Here is an 18594-nt window from a genome sequence, read left to right on the forward strand (position 1 = left end):
CCAAGACAGAGTGTCATAAGTGTCTAATGAAAACCCCTCTCTCAGGTTGGAAATCAGGGGAACACCAAGCTGAATAGACAAAGGTTGGAGGTACAAGTGTAACACTGACAGACCCTGGTTGTGGGTGGGCGCGATCAAACCTGGGGCCTCTGGAGCTTAGTGCATGAGCCTCTACTGCATGAGCTAAAAGCCAATTGGCTGTTAGCTAAGGCTGGAGAGCAGACTCATTTTATCTCTCTTGCTAAGTGGTCTTGGTGCCCCTAGATGGGACAGAACACCACACCCAGGAGGTGTGTGGGTTACACAAGGAGCAATCTCATAGTTTTGTTTAGATCTGGGCACTTAAAGCACAACAATAATGGGAGTTTGGCTATTGATTGTGGAGCTCTGAAACATACAGGAATAGTTGATACCAATTCAAACATAGTTATTAGCCGAGATGTGCTAAAAAAGACTAAGGAATAGGGGGATCCAAACCTGAACCAACTAACTGGAACAGTGATTAGGACACAGGCAACCATCTGGAAATTGGGTTCAAAGATTCAACCTCTGGAATTTGAGCAAGAGATAATGGAGACATTGGATGAGCTGATAATCTATTTGGATTGCATTACAGCTAATAACTGTGTAATCAGTGCCAGGAAGGGTGTCTTAGAAATTCACTCTGTGGAAATTCCCTTTAAAGACATGGTGGCCCAGGTGAAAGAAATGATTTGCAGCAAACAAGCTGTCGTACCTCCAGGGTGGAAACCATCATCACAGCTATGTGCTGCGATAGCTTTTGACCAAAGGAAAAAGGAGGAGTGATTGAAACCTGTTTTGAGCACCAGGGGAATCTTAACGGCCAAAGCTCTTGGGATCTGAATGCAGAACACGTGCCTCATCAGTAGCTGAATATTTCTGGAGAACTGCAAATAGTGAAAAAGGAACCACAGTTTGCAAAATGTGAATCAGTGGATCCGGAAAACGTTGGTGCAGAAGGAAACCACAGGTGGGAATTACCACTGACAAAAACAAGCTGTGCAGAACTGGCCAAGTCCCCAGATACTCACACATGTGCAGTGTTTTATAGGACTCTGCTCCTATTACAGAAGGTTTATTTATGGGTTTGCCAATATTGCAAAACCACCAGGGGCCACGGGGCTCTGGGGAAGCAGTATGTGCTACCGCACTACCCAGTGACCTGTTAACAGGCCCCAGAACTTGAAGCTCAACTCTGACAGAGGCCTTCAGTCCTGGGCTCTGACTGGTAGAGCTCCAGGTGTCCTGATTGGGTCCCTGCTTCTATTTAAACCGAGCAGAGGAAAAGGAAGTCACCCATGCCATTGGGTTTCCCCAGGGCTACCTGCTCCCGCTGCAAGACGTCTGGCTCTCAGGCTGCTCTCCGATCTCCTGGTATCTGTAATCCGGCCTGACTCCTGTTCTGACCACATCTCCTCATGACAAGTGGGTGGAAGAGTGCGACTGAGCAATTTCAGAGTTGAAAAAGACTCTGATCCTTCCTGTCTTGGCCTATGTTAAAAACCCCTTTCACACTGGCCACAGATGCTAGTGCTTAGAGGCAGTAGTGACACAAGAACACGAAGGACTCGAGACTGGTGGCTTATTACTGCAAAAGTTTACATTTTCCTGAGAGACGTTATTGAAAAAGCTGTCAGGTCCTGTGGGAAAACTCAATTGTTTTTAAACCGCAGATGTTTCAGTAAGAGTCACCTTGCCGTGAACTGGGTTCTCACTGTCTGGAGAAGGAAAGCTCAAAGGAGCCTGACTGTTCTCTTGCTCCCTCTGGGCTCTGGGGTACAGTATCTGTTGCTAGAATGTCTTAAGGGCTCATAAGCTTATTTCCTAATCAGAGATAATCGCACACCCTTATTAGCATGTATTTAGAGAGCCCAGAGCGATGACAGGGCTGTACGGAAAACACAAATGGACAAATTCTGATCAGCCCTGTGATTGTACTGGGGAAGGCCCCTGGCAATTGCTGAAGACCACTGCTGTAACCAGCAGAGTTAGTGATGGGGGACATCAGCCCAGTGACTGAAAGGGGGTGAATGGCACAGGAGACACAGACAGCCCCGGAGCTACAGGGGATCGGGCAGCAGAAGCTGGGGAAGAAGAGTGACCTAAGCAGAAGCTCAAAGAAACTGGGTCAAAGTGGCGTCCTTAAGCAAAGGGCAGAAGCCAGGGTGATAGGCCAGGAACCGTCTCCCAGGCCCTTGAGAAGGCCCCTAGCCAGGAGCTTCCCTAAAGATATAGCAGCTGGGGGAAATGATACGCTCTTGAAGAGACAAGGCCTCTGCTTTGGGAACAGATTGCCCCACAGCATGCAGCGAAGATCAGACTTGCTCCAGGGTGAGCACCAGAAGGGACAAGCATAAGGGGATGGGGATTTCCACTGGGACAGCTGGTCTACACTGGGGGGAGAGGGGGTTGCTGGGCTGCCAACTGTCATGATTTCATCACAGTTCTCATGGATATTTGATGTTTTGATTTGCGCCCCAGCTCCTGGATTCTGGTGATTATGGGAGGCTCTCAGCTTTCATTCACCAAAACAAAAACAGGTTTCTACCCCTCACGGTTATGGAGAAAAATACTGAAAGTGTGACCCAAGCGCACTTTAAATGTTCAAACACCAGAAGGCAAATAGAAAGAACCCAGGAGGTTTAATTTTTGCTCAGTGACACGTTTGGGGTTAGCCATGGGGTACAGGGTGACTCACTATTGCTTGCTTACAGCAGGAGGGAGCTTTGCTGTCTGTGCCCGCTGAGGGGAACTCACTCGGAAGTACCAGCTGCTTCCAAAACAAGTTCCCCACTCTGGGCTCCGTGAGCCCTGCTCTTTCCCTCTGCAGGCTAACGATTTGCACAGCCCAGCCCTGAGGCTCCCGAAGTGAGCCCTTGGGGTGGAGAAGGCAGAACCCGTGCAGATAGTAACCGCTAGAGTTCTGCTCTGCCCCCCAGGCACAGGTCCCTGCAGCCTGTCTGCTCACCCCACTTCATTACACTCGAGTATGCAGTCCCTCGACCGCCGGGCACTCGCAGTGCACACAGATTCGTTACCTCCATGGAAGCAGTGCCCCCAGTTCACTAGCGTCCCCTCCATTCTGCACTCTCCTTAGCACCTAATCACGTCTAGAGTAAAACCAAACGGTTTAACTGGCAACACTTAATGTAAAGATACAAATAGAAGCAAAAGACGAAAGAAAAATATAAAATATAAAATGCACTCTAGAGTTTATGCTTATTCATCAGATCTTTTCCCATCTAGGAAGGTATTTGTCACCCAATGATCATTCCATACAGTGCTTGTACAGTTGATAAAGCTGGGATCCACCTTTCACGAGACGCTCCTGCTGGCCGAGCATCGCCTCTGTAATGGCTTCCATCTTGTGTCCTCCTTTTTCCTTTTATACAGTTCCAGAGAGTCTCTTCTCATAACCTGGGTGGTTTTTACAACTTCATTGTGCCCACAGTGGTCCCCCTATTCAAGGTCATTTTCTTGAGTTCTTTTGTGCTTGGGAAAGGCCCAAGTCTCCACCTTGGCTAGAGCGTGAACACCTGGCTGGGCCAAAAGATGTCACTTGTTCTCACCCGACTGAGTTAGCTGCAAGAACCACAACGATCGGAGAGGTTTTAGATTTTGGCACAGGCCAAAATCCCCCTTGGGTGAAAGCTTGAAGATGGTGATCACAGTGGAAACACGCCTGTTTAGACAAGTCCCTGAGAACAGACTTGTAACTATGTACCTCCATCAGTTGCCAGCATGGGGCATCCAGGTCACACATACTCAGGACTTTTAAGCCCGCCTCATGACTTTTGGGGGCCTGACTCATTAATTTTTGAATACTTGAGGTTGGCAATACAGGGTTTGCACCTGTGCAGCTACATCGCTGTTATCATCCCAGTTCCCATAAACCTCAGCGTAGATCCAACTTTTCAGAGAGACCTGTACAATCACAGAGCCATCTTAGAGAAGTGAGGCAGCTGAGAAATCTGGAAACTCCAAATTGAAGAACTGGCCAGGGAGCCTGAGGGTTTCATTTTTAACGGTGGCAACAGAAAGAAAGTCTCTGCGCTACCTTGGAGAAACCAGATTGTTGTGGCAAGAGATTCACCTGCTGAGGGAACCAGGTGGACAATGAGGATTCTCCCTGTTTTGTTTTGGATTCTTCTCAAAGGTGAGAATGACATGGGCTCTGTGGGGGAGGGGGAGACAGGCTCCCTGGACCCCCACAGGTCTCATTGTCCATCATTGACCCGCTCTTCTCCCCCGGTGGGCAGCCTTTGGGGAAGCTCTCTGCAGGCTAAGCCAACAAGCTGGGGTTGGCTCCTGTTCTTTCCTTCCCTTTGCAAGGTGGGGAAGGTCTGGCTGGACCAAGGACCAGTCTCTCAGGCAGCCCCTGGAGCAGGAGTAGGCAACCTATGGCACGGGTGCCAAAGGCGGCACGCAAGCTGATTTTCAGTGACATTCACACTGCCCCAGTCCTGGCCACTGGTCCAGGGGGCTCTGCATTTTAATTTAATTTTAAATGAAGCTTCTTAAACATTTAAAAAACCTTATTTACTTTACATACAACAATAGTTTCATTATATATTACAGACTTATAGAAAGAGACCTTCTAAAAACGTTAAAATGTATGACTGGCACGCGAAAACTTACATTAGAGTGAATAAATGAAAACTTGGCACAGCACTTCTGAAAGGTTGCCGACCCCTGGGGTAGAGAGTCATCTCTAAGGGCTGCCTCTCTCAGAGTGTATTGCCCCTTTGCAGGGTTTGCCTCCTACCCCTCGTCCCAGGGCGTATTGCTTTACCAGCGGTCAGTGCAGCTTCCTGAGCAGCACGCCCCTCAGCTGGACTCTCGCTGTCTCCAGCAGTCCCTGGGCAGAGCTGCCTTCCTCCTATTCACCCCCCTTCCTGTGAGGAGTTCCTGCCTTTTAAGGTCCTCCCCTTCCAGGCTGAACAAACCTTGCAGGTGCAGCTCATTAGCATGGAGCACGCCTGGAGGAGCTATAATAATGGTTAACCTCCTCCATAACAGGGTGAGGGTGTGTGCCTTCACAGACTTTGTGGATCACTGGAAATACACTGAACTTACTGGGTTTACACAGTTCACAAGCTCTGCTGGCTTCACTATGGGAGCTTGAAAGCCCCAAATATGCCCTTGCAGTGATTATACCCTACAACAGATGGTGCTGACAAGCTGTGCAGAATCTGTTCCTACATCAAAATCGGTCTCCTGAGAAAGTTGTCTATGGAGAAAATAAGAGGGTTGCCAATTCTTATTTTATTGGGAGTCTTGTGATGTTTCGTAGTTTTCTTAAAGCCCTAGGTCCTGGAGTCATGTGATTTGTGAGACTCTCTGTTTTCATCTTTTAGAAAGTGCATTTGTAGCCTTAAAGGTGGTTTGCAATGAAGGGTTTTTCTCCCATTCGTAGTCTCCTGCAGGAGTCTGTCTCTCTCTCTCTGCATCCTGTGCAGAGATAAGGGTCTGAATCCTTTTCAAAATTCCCTAATGAACAGTTTGTGCCAGTGAGACAGGAGAGTCTGAATGTGAAGAACATACAGCGAAGGGGGCGGGGCAAGGAGAAGGGAAACTTGTCTTGAGATTTAGGGGTGGCAGAGCAAAGAGCCAAGTTAACATATGGTGTAAGGAAGCACAATTCTACTGAAATCATGGGGGTCAAACACAGAGTCGGTGTCAGAAAAGAGTCTGCATCGAGGACAGTCACCCTGTCCACATACTCACAGTGACTGTAGTGTATAGCGGGAGTGTATAGCCAGGACAGGGTCTGCATCGAGGACAGTCACCCTGTCCACATACTCACAGTGATTGTAGTGTATAGCGGGAGTGTATAGCCAGGACAGGGTCTGCATCGAGGACAGTCACCCTGTCCACATACTCACAGCGATTGTAGTGTATAGCGGGAGTGTATAGCCAGGGCAGGGACCCATGAGGGAACCTGCTTCACGGAATTCACTCTCACTCTTAGTCTAAAATAGGGAACTGTTGGGCCAGTACAACTTCTGCCTGTGGTACAGGTTTCTGGAGAGGAAGGGGAGCACTGGGAGTAGATATTTGTGTATCAAAGGCTGGAGTGTGTTATCACCTCTCTTAAAGGGAAAATGTTTATTAAAGAAAAAAAACAACTACGGGAACAAACAGGTTTCCACACCGCTTGAGTTCCAGCTTTCTCGCTTTTGTTTATTACCAATCATACCCTGTCTAAGGACCTACAGAGAACACAGCACTTGCTGGCTGAATAGCGTAACTACAAGGACACACAATTCAAGAGCAGGGGGCTTCCCTTCCTAATTTCGAGGAGGCCATTTTTGTTTGTATTTTCAATATATGGCAAAGGCACCTAGAACCCTGCATAGGGGATGTTTATGTTCTCATCTGTTACGTCACTGATACATTCTAGTAGAGGGGTTTCAAACGTCATTGCGCAGTGACCTCCTTCTGATATCAAAAATTATGACATGACCCCAGGAGCGGGGACCACAGCTTAAGCCTGCCCAAGCCCCACTGCTCCGGGTGGGAGGCCAAAGCCTGAGCCCCACCACCCCAGGAGGGTGGCGGCAAAGCCAAAGCTCAAGGGCCCAGCAAGCGTAAGCCAGCCTTGGAGACCCCATTAAAACAGGGTCACAACCCACTTTGGGGTCCAGACCCACAATTTGAGAACCGCTGTTCTAGTACCCAAAACTCCTATCTTCCAAGATCTCCTGTCCCCACCTGCCCATTGTCTCTCTCTTTATTTTATCTTCTTATTTATAAAGCGTACAAGAGGGATGTGAAATTAAAACACAGCAAAAGGAAACAAGTTATCGGCTAAGAGTAAAAGAAGCAGAAGTGTTTTGGGTGTCACAAACATTGGAGGCTTTGCAAACTCCACGGGGAAATGGCACCACCTCAGAAGCACTACTCACATTTTGGGGCATTTGGAAGACAGTGAGCGAGAAAGGAGCAGCTGTCAGGAAGATGCAGCTGCCCTTTGCTGGGGTGATTCTCGTACTTCCAGGTGCAAGGTTCACGTTCATCCATTCATGCCTGAGAGATTAATTTAACCAGTGGGCTCGGATTCATTCTCTTCCCTTTTCTCTCTGTCTGCTTTAGACAAGAGACACCCGCAAGGGCAGGGCTGGTGGCCATTCTGATCTCTGTATGGTGGTTCATGCTGTGCATCCTTAGTACTAACACTATTGTGTTTATGCTTCCCTGGGTATCAGAGACTTCCCCCACCAAGATATTTCTTATAAGGTTTCCCCTGGTTCTTTGCATGGGGTTGTGCCATCCAGTGCAAGGGGGAGTAAGACGGAGAACGCAGTGACCAGTCTGGGAGAAAGGACAGGAGTCACTTGAGTTGCTGCCTTGTATCCTTGACCCTTCTGTGTGGGACAGAGATGACAAGTTTTGCCTTATTTTGTTTTTCAGGTTATTTCCATGGGCTGGCTGCCTTTGAGCTGACTGGCCCAGGGGCAGTGAGTGGGCTCTGGGGCAGTTCAGTGTCTGTGCCATGTCAGTACCAGGAAGGATATCAGGACGCTCCAAAATACTGGTGCAGCGGCATAACCTGGCAGAGCTGCTCTAAAATGGTTGAGACCACGGGGTCGGAGGCCGAGGTGAAGTGGGACAGAGTCTCCATCAGAGACGATCACACCCTGCGCATGTTCACTGTGACCTTGGAGAACCTGACACTGGGAGACACTGGGATTTACTGGTGTGGGATAAATCTAAGAAGCAAAAGTGATTTTAATTCCCTTGTTAGCGTGACTGTCCTCCAAGGTGAGTCCTTGCTCCCATCTCTTTGTGGCAAAGCGGAGCCCACGTGTAGCTCAAGGTGAGGGAGGGCAGGGTTAGAGGCCAGTCTTTGCTATGCCTGGCCCCTCTCCTTGGTCAACAAGCTAATGGAGATGGGGAGGGTGGATTTGAGACAATCAGAGTCGGGCCTGGGATCCACATGTAATGATTCATCACATCACATAGGCACCACCCTGGAAGGAAGATAGAGGTCATTCCCCTCTCCAAACTTGGCCTGGTCTGCACCAGCTCCCAGGCTGGCTGCAGCTAGGAGATGCTGAGTCCTGCTTTGCTCAGCTGCCGATATTGCTGCCAGCCACCAGGCATAACTATGTGGGAGATCAGCAATGAGCCAGCACTGCTCAGAGACGGAGGCTCCAAGGTTGTCTCTAGCCTGACCCCTAGCCCTGGTGTGGGGGTAGCAGCCTCAGTAGCTTCTCTCCCAGCGATATAAGAGGGGGAGCTGCTGCCCTTCATCTGTCAATCAGCTCCCACCACAGACAGGTGAGAGGGAGACTGCATTCAAAGGATAGCTCCTCCACTCTCCTCCAGACTTGCCTGCTAGGAGCCGGTGTTCTCATTGCAGTGGCTAGGAGGGGCACGTGCCGGGAAGCTTTGGGATCTTGAACATCCCCAGGACATCAGTCGACTCACCAGGAGTGGTTAAGTCTGGTAGCTCCTAGTGAATGCTTTTCTAATCAGAGTGGATGCTTTGCTCCACCTATAATCCCCTACTTGATAAGGGCTAGTACCCCGCGGTGGCTGCCGGTTTGTGGTGGGATTCTCAGTGTGTTCTCGCTCATTCCTTTTTAACCTACTGCACATGGGTTGGGAGTGAGTTCGTTATCATTTGTGAAGAGCTTCCAGGTCAGCACATGAAGCCATGGTAGAAGGGCAGCGGGAGCGTTAATATAGCATAAATCACATCATGATATGGTGTTTTCTGTCAAACAGAGTTTTTCTATTCTGCTCCATTTCCATCATCACCAACTGCACCAAAAACAGAGACGTCACATCCTGCACAGCCAAGTAGTAACTTCTCCTCAGGACCAGAGCTGGACTCTAGAAGGTCTGTTTGCTTCAATCTTGGTGCAATCCATGGCACAGGTAGCTTCTAGGGCATCCTTGCCAATATCATTCAGTGAAAACAAGAGGTTTCTCCAGTGTGCGCCTATGCTGGAGACAACACTCCACGTAATTGTCTCTTTTGCTAAGATTTATCACCCCCACCAAAGTTACCTCAATGAAACCAGGTTTCAAAGTGGTAGCCGTATTAGTCTGTATCGGCAAAAAGAATGAGGAGTACTTGTGGCACCTTAGAGACTAACAAATTTGTTACTCTCTAAGGTGCCACAAGTACTCCTCGTTCTTTTTTCAATTAAACCCGTTTGTTATCACATCGCACTATAGAAACCCAGAATCAGCATTTCTTGTGATGAGGCTGAAGTTTGTTGTGGTCCTTCTAGACAGAGGAGACCCCATCATCACCTTCTATTCCCCTGCTTTCTACCAATTCCCTAACAAGAGCAAAGAATTCTCACATATATTGTATGCCACAAGAAAGTCTATTTTCAGGACAGCATGGATTCAGAGAGGGTAGGATTGATTTGTAGGTCAATGGGGAACAGCTGAAATGTTGAAGCAGCTATCAGGTCTTCTCTGGGCCAACACTAACATTCCAGATGATTTTGATTGCTGCTTTCAAGTAAATATTGTGAGCAAATGGATGATCCCAATGGATGGAGTTTGCTGAGGCCTCCACTTCACTGGGAAATCTCACTCAAACGTTCAGACGGAGTAGCCAGGCCTGTTTTATTCAGACAGGTTTGCTCCCTCACAGAGCCTTACAGACCAGGTGCCATTTTCTTTCTCCTACCTAGATACCAACTCAGCAACCATTTCATCCCTTTGCTACTCCTGGGCTTCTTGAAGACCTGCATTTTCCTGTGCCTAGTCTGTGCCGCAATCTGGCTGAGCGTACAGAACAAGAGAAACTCCAGGAAGCTGGTGCCAGATGGACACGGTGAGAGCCTCCCTCATGGGGGTTATACACTGCATCAGATTACTTTAGTCTAGTTTTATTGCCCAGCATATGAATGAGGAGATCCCCTCATACACTAGTGCATAGCCCTGTTCAGCAGTTCAGAGAGACACACGGGAGCAGACTCATACCATGATGGGTATGGAAAAAGCAACCAACATCGAGTGCTTTGCACCCAGTAACTGGTGGCTTCTGTTTTTCGTTTCAGCTCATGACCTGCCTCATTCTGAGGTTAGGAACGGATCAGAACCAGCAGAGGGACCTTGAGCTCGATTTTCCTCTCACACACGTGAGAACGTGGAACAGCTCCAGTGAAGCCTATCAAGCTACACTGGTGTAAATCCAGTGCCAGTGATACAAGAATGAGAACCAGACTCTGCATGCGGGAGGGGGGGAGTGGCATTTCTGCCCTAATTTTGAGGAGTCTAGTGCCCTGACTCTTGTTTGTACTAGATGAGAGATTTTGAATATATGGCAAAGGCACCTAGAACCCTGGAGAGCATTTTTTGATATTCTCTGTCCATCTAAACAGATAAAATATTCAAATCACTAATATCCCAGTAACCAAATCTACCATCCCTCCTAGAGCTTCCATAACAAACTGCCCATTCGCGCTCTCCGTTCACTTCACCCTCTTGTTATGAAGTGTGTAAGGGGCACATGAGGTTAGCACCAGAAAGGCATCAGATAAGAAAAGAAGCCCAAGCACCGGGGTGCCATTGTGGCTGGAGGATGTGAGCAGTCACATGATGTCATGTGCTAAAACCCAAACCAATAAAACCTTTTCAGTGAGAATGTGGATGTCTGGGTGGGCTGGATTGGTCTGTGGGTCAATCAGTGACAGCTGAAATGCAGATGTATCTGTAAGGCGGGGTGGGGGAGGGGAAATCAATGAGTTTAAGTTCTAATTGATTACACTTGCTACTTGCAACAGTGAGAGGTGCACACGGAGAGAAGAAATACAGCAGATAGGAGGCTGCTGTGAAGATTCACTAAACTGTCCCCAATTTATTTAAACTGAGTTACAATGAAACCAGACCATGAGAAAAAAATGTATGTTATAGTTAGATATACACACAAAGGCAAACTGACCATTGTACCTTTAACCAGGTTCCATTGGTTAACCAGGGGTGTGTTCACCACTGCACTTTCAACTAGTTAGGAGTGAAAGAAAAGCTCTTGGTGGTTTTTTGGTTTATTTGCTTAGTGTTCTTTAAAAAAAAAAAAAGAATACGTATAGTTTGGCCCATCCTGACCTTGAGTTCATTGTTTCTTAACACTTCCTTTATAACAGACGTAGTTCTCTATTTGTAGAAGGCTTGCGGTATTTGAGTTCCTCTTTTCCCTTATTGCAGACTAGACGAGGGCTCATATTCAATTCCTGTTGTTACTTCACTCCCAGGCTAGGCCTCAGCCAGGAGGGAAGGACGAATGTGCCGCAAGAATTGTCATCTTGACGGATGATGCCCAGAATTCTATTCCCACCACTGGAAGTGGGCCAGGGAGGAACGATGGACCACTGACCTAGAAATGAGGGTTTGGAAGGCTTTCAGACCAAGTTAAAAAAAATACCCATAGGGATTGTGTGCGCCTGGGTTTCTGTGGAGCCAGTTTTCAGAATGTGCTGAGCATTCACTCTCTTTAGAAGAAAGTGGCTCAAGGGGAGCATCCAAACAGACTAGTCACTTTGGAAAGTCTTGGCCTCAACAGCTTCCACAATGGTTGAAACAGAATCAGTCCCTAGGACAGAGGTCGGCAACCTTTCAGAAGTGCTGTGCCAAGTCGCCATTTATTCACTCTGATGTAAGGTTTCGCGTGCCAGTCCTACATTTTAACGTTTTTTTAGAAGATCTCTTTCAATGCCCTAGCAGATGAGTGTTCTCCACTTTGGGGCAGCCAAAGAGAAACCTCTTGAGTAGTTGTGTATTAAAATTGTAGAGTTAGTCTGAACACTTAAACAGGAATGAAGAAGAGATGCCCAACCAACCACCTACTAGAATTCCAAGGGGCTTATGCTGCAATCGTTTCCCAGGCTAAACTGCTGGCCAAAGACTCACTTGTGAACACCTTTCCTGCCCCCTTTAAGTCCTTTTTCAAAACCCATTTAAGGTTGAATCCAAAGTACAGCTCTACTAAAATAATACTAGATAAACAGTTTGCACATTAGCGTATGTGTCTGGGTAGTCTCCCTAGCAATCACACAATCCTACTCAATTTTAACTTCTCTCTCTTCAGTAGTGTCACCTCCTCCTGTTGTCTTGATGTAGATTGATTTCCTGCCCAGAATAGTTTTCAGTCTTTGTTGGCACTTATACAGCACCAAGCACATCTGTGGTGTGCTATAAAAAAAAATCTCCCCGGTATTTGAATGCATCATTGATAGAGTGTTTATCTAGAAGATATCCCGTGAAGGTAAACAAAGTAATAAGCAATTTAATTTCACATGCACATGAAGAGAATCCCATAAGAGATTATGGGCCTGGGCTGGTTAAATTGACTTTGGCGGAGCATCACTGATTTCTGTTCTGCAGTCCTGGCTCAGTGGGTCTTGTCTGAGGTGGATTTAAAAAACAAAACAAAAACAGTTTTATCCAGCGCTTTGTTTCTTATACTGTAACAGGAGATCTGATCCAGCTAATTACAGCCAGCAAAAAATTTTTACAATCCAAGAATCAGATGGACACCAAGAGATTGACCCAAAACCAGCTGCCAGTGGCAGACCTGCCTGCCTGCCAACCATCACTGTATGTAATTGATTCCATTTAACCAATTCTAGCTCTCATCTCTACCTTTTTCCCTTTATGAATAAACCTTTAGATTTTAGATTCTAAAAAAAAAAAAAACAAAAAAAACACCCACACCATTAGACATACACTTAGTCAATGGATTGTAAGTGTTTGAGAGAAAAATTCAGCCTGTTAAGTCTATAGTGAGGGAAGTTTGGTCAGTTTATTTTAGAGGTGGCGGTGACATTCCCCTCGTATTATCCTGACAAGCTATCTGCTAGATCACGCCAATCCTCGACTCTGGGAGTCAGGCTTACTCTGCTTTGCTGTGAGAACCCCCGCTCCTGGGCTGTTCACACACAGCCTCTAGCGTGTAAGCTGCTTGGATTGTGCAACTGAATGACATTAGCCAATATCTCCAGTCCCACACACAACCCTAGAAACCTTTGTCTTGCAGTGTCCAGCACCTTGAAGGATCACAACAAGGTGTTTCCATCTTTCTAGATCTACTCAGATTTTTTTTCAGGAGGCAGGTGGATGGTTTTATGTTTATTGGGCTAGATCCTCAGCTAGTGGGAATCAGATCAACTCCATCAAATTCAATACCGTTATACAAATTTACTCCATCTCAGGATCTTCTTACCTTAGACTCATAGGACTGGAAAGGACCTCGAGAGGTCATCTAGTCCTGTCCTCTGCACTCATGGCAGGACTAATTATTATCTACACCATCCCTGACAGGTATTTGTCTGACCTGCTCTTAAAAATCTCCAATGATAGAGATTCCCCAACCTCCCTAGGCCATTTCTTTCCGTGCGTAACCACCCTGACAGGAAAATTTTTCCTAATGTCCAACCTAAACTGCCCTTGCTGCAATTTAAGCCCATTGCTTCTTGACCTATCCTCAGAGGTTAAGGAGAATAATTTCCCTCCCTCCTCCTTTTAAGAACTTTTTACATACTTGAAAACTGTTATCATGTCCCCCCGCAGTCTTCTGTTTTCCAGAAGAAACAAACCCAATTTTTTCAATCTTCCCTCATAGGCCATGTTTTCTAGACCTTTAATCATTTTTGTTGCTCTTCTCTGGATTTAATCCAATTCATCCACATCTTTCCTGAAATGTGGCACCCAGAACTGGACACAATACTCTAACTGAGGCCTGATCAGCATGGAGTAGAGCAGAAAAATTACTTCTTGTGTCTTGCTTAAAATACTCCTGCTAATACATCCCAGAAGGATATTTGCTTTTTTTTTGCAACAGTATTACACTGCTGACTCATATTTAGCTTGTGATCCACTATGATCTTGTTTTAGGCCTCACCCTACACAGTTACTGTTCATGCTTTTGGGGCATGATTAGACATTCCATTACGAGAACAGGATGCAGAAGTTCAAAAAACAGGCCCGATTGTGAAGAAAATATAAACAGAAGTTTAAAAACAGGTGACGTGACACTCCCTCCCAAAATAACCCAACCACAAAGATCAGAGTGAGCAGCATCTACTCCTCTCAGAAGGAAGTGAAGCGGTCAAAAACAGGAACTCGTAAACTAAAATTAAATAATTGTCCATAAGGGGTCACGCTTTTACTGTAGCCTATTAGAGGAGAAAGGTGGTCCTGGCTGGCCTAGGCCCACATAGAAAACTCAACTTATTGCAGAGCGCGTTACTTTCCATTTAGCTTTCTGCTGCTCGGAGAAGGAACCAGGACAATGAGAATTTTCCCTGGCTGGGGCTGGATTGTTTTCCCAGGTGAGAAGGAGTTCTTTAGGGGTCAGTGGAATGAGGGCAAAGGCCTAAGAATCCTGCTACGGGATTTTTGTCATCAATATCGGTGGGAGGAGGATATTACTAGGAAAGGACTGTTGGAACAAAGGCAGTGGTTTCAAACCTGTGTACCCAAATTTAAACCTGCATTTAGATGCCTAATTTTAGACACACAAGTTTATTCTTTAGCCAAAATGTCCACATTCCCAGAAGCTCTCTCCAGGTAGGAACCCAAACTGCAGAACTCCACCTGGAAATGGTTTTTAATCTAAATGCTTCAGCTCTAAGGGAAAGTTTTCAATACTGCTACAGTGACTTTGCAAAGGGGACTCTGGCTGCTAAGTAACTTAATCGAAGTGCCGAAGTCTCATTGAAAGTCAACAGGACTTAGGCACCTAGTGGGGTTTACAAAAAACACATAAGCAGCCTAAGCATCTAGCCCAGGGGTCGGCAACCTTTCAGAAGTGCTGTGCCGAGTCTTCATTTATTCACCCTGATTTAAGGTTCCGCGTGCCGGTAATACATTTTAACGTTTTTAGAAGGTCTCTTTCTATAAGTCTATAATATATAACTAAACAATTGTTGTATGTAAAGTAAATAAGGTTTTTAAAATGCTTAAGAACCTTCATTTAAAATTAAATTAAAATGCAGAGCCCCCTGGACCGGTGGCCAGGACCTGGGCAGTGTGAGTGCCACTGAAAATCAGCTCGCCTGCTGCCTTTGGCACCCGTGCCATAGGTTGCCTACCCCTGACCTAGAGTCACATTAAGCACTTTTGTAAATCCCACTAGGAATCTAGCTACAGCTTTATTTGCTGAAATACCTTTGTAAAATCTGCCCTTTAAAAAATGCTACCTTATCCTCAGCAGATCAAAGTGATCTAAGTGGTTTGGAAACATTCAGGTACTATAGAACGTTAATACTTGCCTGCCAACGATCTTCAAATATTTCCATGCTTGCCTGCTGCTGAAAGGTCAGGAGGTTTGAACTGTGGCATTAACACCTCTCCCCTGCTCTAAGCTTCATGCACTTTGCTGGGCTGATAATCTATTGTTAGCAATATGACTGATGGCAGTTCTGTCCCTAATGCATACAACCTGTGTGCATATGCACCTTGGGATATACCATTAGAAAAATTACTTTTGGGGTATTAAGTATCAGAGGGGTAGCCGTGTTAGTCTGGATCTGTAAAAGCAGCAAAGAATCCTGTGGCACCTTATAGACTAACAGACGGTTTGCAGCCTGAGCTTTCGTGGGTGAATACCCACTTCTTCGGATGCAAGAAGAAGTGGGTATTCACTCACGAAAGCTCATGCTGCAAACCGTCTGTTAGTTTATAAGGTGCCACAGGATTCTTTGCTGCTTTTGGGGGTATTAGGTTTACTCACCTGCTGATATATCTGGTCATAAAAGAAATGTTTGCTGCAACATGCCTGTAGCCTAGCACAATGATAAAAAGGACTGGAACTTTGTTAGAGGACAGAAAGACATTTCCCTGGATTATAAATGAACATGTTCATTTCTGTGGAAGTACTTTGGTTGAGGAGTATTGCTATTGGGTACAGCATTGGCTAGGAATTCCCGATTTGGAGATTAGCTTGGGTAACACGGTCAGCTGGGGTAGTTAGCGAGTTGTCTTCCAAATTGGTCTGTGCGGATGTTTGAGAATCCAGCTCAAGGTTATATAAAGTCACTAGTGATTTTGAGTGTCTTGAAGACCCCCGCCCCCCCGCAGCAATTGTGAGCCACGGATGCTCAGCACTTTTTGAAAATTCAGAACTCTTCAAAGGGGTTGCAAATGGGGTACTCAACGACTCTTTTGTGAACTCTTGGCCTAACTTTAGTGATAAGACAAGTTTCTTGATGCTCATTGTTGGGTGTCCTACAAACATTAGGAGTATACAAGTGGATGTTTAAAAATTGTCTATATTTGTTTCTTATTCATTTTATCTTCTTCTGTGCAACATGGATGTAACAAAGCCCTGCTGAACAGGCTGGTTACCCTCCTTCTATCACCTGTCCTGGTGGCTGTGTAGTAATGGAATTTCCTCTCCACGCTCAGACCTGTGACAGCAGTAGAAACACTGCTGACTAACAGCAATATGATCCTTAAGGGAAGACGTGTCCCCCTCCCCTTTCTTGGTTTCTAATACTTACTGCACAGCGAAGGAATTGAAAGGAGTTTGGTAGGTAGGTGGCTAGCCGAGTGCCTGGTGATTACTTTAATGCCAGTTGCAATCTTATTAGTAATGATGTGTTAGGGTGCCTATAGCCGTGAAGAGGCATCTTTATATCATCTAAATCTAAATAAATAAAATGCTAGATATGTCAGCGCATCTTACATATATTAGGTTAAAGGACACACTGGTGTTTTTCCACTCCCGGCCATTGATCTTTTTTTTTTTTTGGCGGAGCCAAAGAGGCAGAATGTTTGTGTCACTATCCAAGATGAGTGTGTGTGTGTGTGTGTGTGTGTGTGTTGGGAGATTTAATACAGCACTTTGGAACTAAAAAGCGCAGGCTATTAGTTAATTTCAGAGAAGTTATTTAGGTAGGGCTGGAGAAAGAAGGTATTACCGACGATCCCATCTGCCCCACACAAGTGAGAAGAAAAAAAAAACGAAAAAGGAAAACATTTAGTCTATTTTTGGACAGCCAAGACACTGTTTTCTTCTGATACATGGGAATCTACACAAGATAGGAAGATACAGTTAACTAGTTCTGAACTGTCCGACTGTAAACACGCAGACAGTACTACCAGCCAGTCAGATTGTTTCCTCATCCTCATGCTATATATAAATCTTCTCTGCTACCAAAAACAAAAATTATTAATTATTGGGCTGCTGGATGATCGAGATGCTAAAGAAGCACTCAGGGAAGACCAGGCCACTGCAGAGAAGCTGAATGAATTCTTTGCATTGATCTTCACTGCAGAGGATGTGAGGGAGATTCCCACACCAGAGCCATTCTTTTTAGGTGGCAAATCTGAGGAACTGTCCCAGATTGAGGTATCAGTAGAGGAGGTTTTGGAAAACATTGATAAATTAAACAGTGATATGCACCTTGGACCAGATGGTATTCACCCAAGTGTTCTGAAGAAACTCAAATGTGAAATTGCAGCCTCCAACTGTGATATGTAACCTATAGCTTAAATCAGCCTCGGTAACAGATGACTGGTAGATAGCCAAGATGACACAGATGACAGCAATCCTGGGAATAACAGGCCAATAAGTCTAACTTAAGTACCAGGCAAATTGGTTGAAACTACAGTAAAGAACAGAATTAGACACTTATGAACACAATATGTTGGGGAAGAGTCACCACAGATTTTGTAAAGGAAAATCATGCCTCATCCTCTTTGAGTCAACAAGCACATGGACACGGGTGATCTAACAGATATAGTGTACTTGGACTTTCAGAAAGCCTTTGACAAGGTCCCTCACCAAAGCCTCTTAAGCAAAGTAGGCAGTCATGGGTTAAGAGGGAAGGTCCTCTTAGGGATCAGTAATTGTTAAAAGATAGGAAAAAGGATAGGAACAAACACCTTTCACAGTGAAGACAGGATCTGTACTGGGACCAGTGCTGTTCAACATCTTCAGAAGTGATCTGGAAAAAGGGATACACAGTGAGATGGCAAAGTTTGCAGGGGATATACAATTATTCAGGATAGTTAAGTCCAAAGCTGACTGTGAAGAGCTACAAAGGGATCTCACAAAACTGGGTGACTGGGCAACAAAATGGCAGATGAAATTCAGTGTTGAGAAATGCAAAGTAATTCACATTCGGAAAACATAATCCCAACTATATACACAGAATAATGGGGTCTAAATTAGCTGTTACCCCTCAAGAAAGATCTTGGAGTCATTGTGGGTAGTTCTCTGAAAACATCTGCTCAATGTGCAGGAACAGTCAAAAAAAGTGAACAATGTTAGGAACCATTAGGAAAGGGATAGATAGTAAGACAGAAAATAACATCATGCCGCCATATGGCTCCATGGTGCTCTCACACCTTCAATACTGTTTGCCGGTCTGGTCACCACATCTCAAAACGTATATTGGATATGGAAAAAGGACAGAGAAGGGCAACAAAAATGATTAGGGAACAGCTTCCAGACAAGGAGAGATTAAAAAGATTGTGACTGTTCATTTTAGAAAGAAGGTGACTAAGGGGGGTGGGTGTGAATAGGGATGTCTTACTTACTCCTTTATATAAACACAAAAGTACCTGGGGTCACTTAATGAAATCAATAGATAGCAGTTT

The 18594-nt window shown here is 45.6% G+C and overlaps 1 protein-coding gene across 1 annotated transcript; it reads left to right on the plus strand.

Moving 5' to 3' along the window:
• The first annotated feature begins 4070 nt into the window (after positions 1 to 4070).
• Positions 4071 to 10609, plus strand: LOC123345355 (CMRF35-like molecule 7). The gene is made up of 5 exons (XM_044982145.1): positions 4071 to 4177; positions 7435 to 7785; positions 8755 to 8869; positions 9681 to 9823; positions 10050 to 10609. The coding sequence occupies exons 1-5, from the start codon at positions 4138 to 4140 to the stop codon at positions 10106 to 10108; spliced, it is 708 nt and encodes a 235-aa protein (XP_044838080.1). The 5' UTR covers positions 4071 to 4137; the 3' UTR covers positions 10109 to 10609.
• The last annotated feature ends 7985 nt before the right edge of the window (positions 10610 to 18594 follow it).

Source organism: Mauremys mutica, chromosome 12 (assembly GCF_020497125.1).
Source record: "Mauremys mutica isolate MM-2020 ecotype Southern chromosome 12, ASM2049712v1, whole genome shotgun sequence".
Classification (NCBI taxonomy): Eukaryota; Metazoa; Chordata; order Testudines; family Geoemydidae; genus Mauremys; species Mauremys mutica.